This window comes from Macaca thibetana, chromosome 6 (genome assembly GCF_024542745.1).
Source record: "Macaca thibetana thibetana isolate TM-01 chromosome 6, ASM2454274v1, whole genome shotgun sequence".
Taxonomy (NCBI): domain Eukaryota; kingdom Metazoa; phylum Chordata; class Mammalia; order Primates; family Cercopithecidae; genus Macaca; species Macaca thibetana.
In genome coordinates this window covers 164,627,301-164,630,188 of record NC_065583.1, presented here as the reverse complement: position 1 = coordinate 164,630,188, position 2,888 = coordinate 164,627,301, and the positions used below count along the sequence as shown (strand labels likewise).

Here is a 2,888-nt window from a genome sequence, read left to right as displayed (position 1 = left end):
TGTAACAGAATGCGTATGTCCTTCAGTATATATAAAGTTAATATATATCAAACAAGTTAGTTCAGTTCAAAGATGATACCTTATTCAATAAATATTGCTAACAAAAAAGACTTATCATTCAAAGTAGATGAAATTGTATCTATTTCACACCATAGAAAAAAACGAAGTCCAAATAAATTGAACATTTAAATGTAGCCTATAAAATAATACAGATCTTGACACCTGAGCGCGATTGCAGATGGGCTGCACCTGGCCTCATGGGTTGAGAAGAAAGCCAAGGTCACTGCAGGAATGAATGCTGTGGAAGAAAACCAGGGGCCCGGGGAGTCTCAGAAGGTGGAGGAGGCCAGCCCTTCTGCTGTGCAGCAGCACACTCACCCCGCATCCCCCACTGTGGCTACCACGCCTGAGCCCTTGGGCGTCAATGCTGGGGACAAGAACACCACCAAAGCAGGCGATCATGAGCCGGAGTACGAGGACGGCCAGGGCTTTGGCATTGGGGAGCTGGTGCAGGGGAAACTGCGGGGCTTCTCCTGGTGGCCAGGCCGCATTGTGTCTTGGTGGATGACGGGCCGGAGCCGAGCAGCTGAAGGCACCCGCATGGTCATGTGGTTCGGAGATGGCAAATTATTAGTGGTGTGTGGTGAGAAGCTGATGCCGCTGAGCTTGTTTTGCAGTGCTTTCCACCAGGCCACGTGAAACAAGGAACCCATGTACCGCAAAGCCATCTACGAGGTCCTGCAGGTGGCCAGCAGCCGTGCAGGGAAGCTCTTCCCGGTTTGCCACGACAGCAACGAGAGTGACACTGCCAAGGCCATGGAGGTGCAGAGCAAGCAGACGATTGAATGGGCCCTGGGAGACTTCCAGCCCTCTGGCCCCGAGGGCCTGGAGCCAGCAGAAGAGGAGAAGAATCCCTACAAAGAAGTGTACACGGACATGTGGGTGGAATCTGAGGCAGCCGCCTATGCACCACCTCCACCAGCCAAAAAGCCCCGGAAGAGCACAACGGAAAAGCCCAAGGTCAAGGAGATTATCGATGAGTGCGCAAGAGAGTGGCTGGTGTATGAGGTGCGGCAGAAGTGCCGGAACATGGAGGACATTTGCATCTCCTGTGGGAGCCTCAGCGTCACCCTGGAACACCCCCTCTTCATTGGAGGAGTGTACCAAAACTGCAAGAACTGCCTTCTGGAGTGTGCATACCAGTACGACGACGGCTACCAGTCCTTCTGCACCATCTGCTGCGGGGGCCGCGAGTTGCTCAAGTGTGGAAACAGCAACTGCTGCAGGTGCTTTTGCGTGGAGTGTGTGGACCTCTTGGTGGGGCCTGAGGCTGCCCAGGGGGCCATTAAGGAAGACCCCTGGAATTGCTACATGATGTGCGGGCACAAGGGCACCTACGGGCTGCTGCGGCGACGAGACGACTGGCCCTCCCGGCTCCAGATGTTCTTCGCTAATAGCCACGACCAGGAATTTGACCCTCCAAAGGTTTACCCACCTGTCCCAGCTCAGAATAGGAAGCCCATCCGGGTGCTGTCTCTCAGGACCCTGCATCAATAAGGAGCTCTTATCATCATCACTGACTCTAAGCAGTGGCAATAAGGCCTTGAATAATTTCGTGCAAAGTGCCAGTTATTTAAGTCATGGTAATTAGAAGTAAACTTGGAAATTATTAAATTATTCAAGTGTAGAAAATTGTAAGTTCTCAAATTACCAACTGATCCAAATATTTTTTTCTACCAAAAGAAACACTCATGCGTTTAAGAACTATTACTGTACTCAGAAGTGTAGATTTTAACAGATACTCATCAAAGCTTGTGTATGTTCAGAAGAGGCATTTGAAACTCCTAGATTTCAACTCTTATACAGTTAAAGGAAATATATACTTGCATCTAAAGAGATTAAAAATTCACAATGGTCTTCCATTTGTAACACTGTTTTCACGATTGAAATAGTGATTATTATTAGATCTAACTATTACTATTATCTAAGGAAACTTTCCTCACCCCAGGAACATCCTTCATACCCTTGGAGTTGCCTCCATTCTAATGCTGCTCATTGCTGTGTGTTGAGTATCACAAAGGTGAGCTATAATCCATTAATTACTAACTGGAAATCTTAAAAATAGAAAGTGATATCCTATTTGTTTCAAATTTCTGTCATTTTCATTTTCATATCTGGGGCTTAAAATTCAGATTTTAAGTCTCCATGGATGTTATACATATTACATATTAACACTATTATTTATTTCAATTTTTCTAATCTCATAGAATTTCCAGAAGATAATCACACCTTTTGATTTACCCTAAAACAACTAAGGTGAAGGTAAAAAATGAGTTTGATTTGTACTGTAACCTACTTGCAGATCAGACTTTGAGCTATTATTCTATAAGCTAATATTGCATTCCTGCCTGTGAAGACTGTGGAGCTGGGGTAGCCTACTTGCCACTCCTATGGAGACTTCAGGGCATTTCACCCAAGTCTGGTGCTTGTGCTTACTGCTGGGGAATCCTAGGGTGAACTTTCCTGGTTTATCTCTACCCAGCTTTATTCCCCCTTCTCAGACTGAACAGGGAGCTCAGGCCGCTGTACATTCCACAGACTAGCCCATTGCCTGAGCCAACGAGAGCTTCTCTCAGTAAACCAAGGCCAAGCATAAACCTGACTATTACTGCTGCAATTGGCTCTTATCTGCAAGTACCATCTACTAGCCTGGAGGTTGAACTGCACAATCCAATACAAAATCTGAGAACACAGTGCATAGCACTTGGGAATGATATATCTTTCCTGAGACTTCCACCATTCCAGCCCTGTAGGAGGCCATAAGCCTGCTCACACACCGAAAGTATATGCTACTATAACCAGCATTTATGAAAGCTACCACACTAAGG

The 2,888-nt window shown here is 46.4% G+C and overlaps 1 protein-coding gene across 1 annotated transcript; it reads left to right on the top strand.

Moving 5' to 3' along the window:
- Positions 1–270: 270 nt before the first annotated feature.
- Positions 271–1,557, top strand: LOC126956203 (DNA (cytosine-5)-methyltransferase 3A-like). Its single transcript, XM_050793011.1, is given in 1 exon segment — positions 271–1,557. A coding segment is annotated over 1 exon segment (1,266 nt). The 5' UTR covers positions 271–291.
- Positions 1,558–2,888: the final 1,331 nt, after the last annotated feature.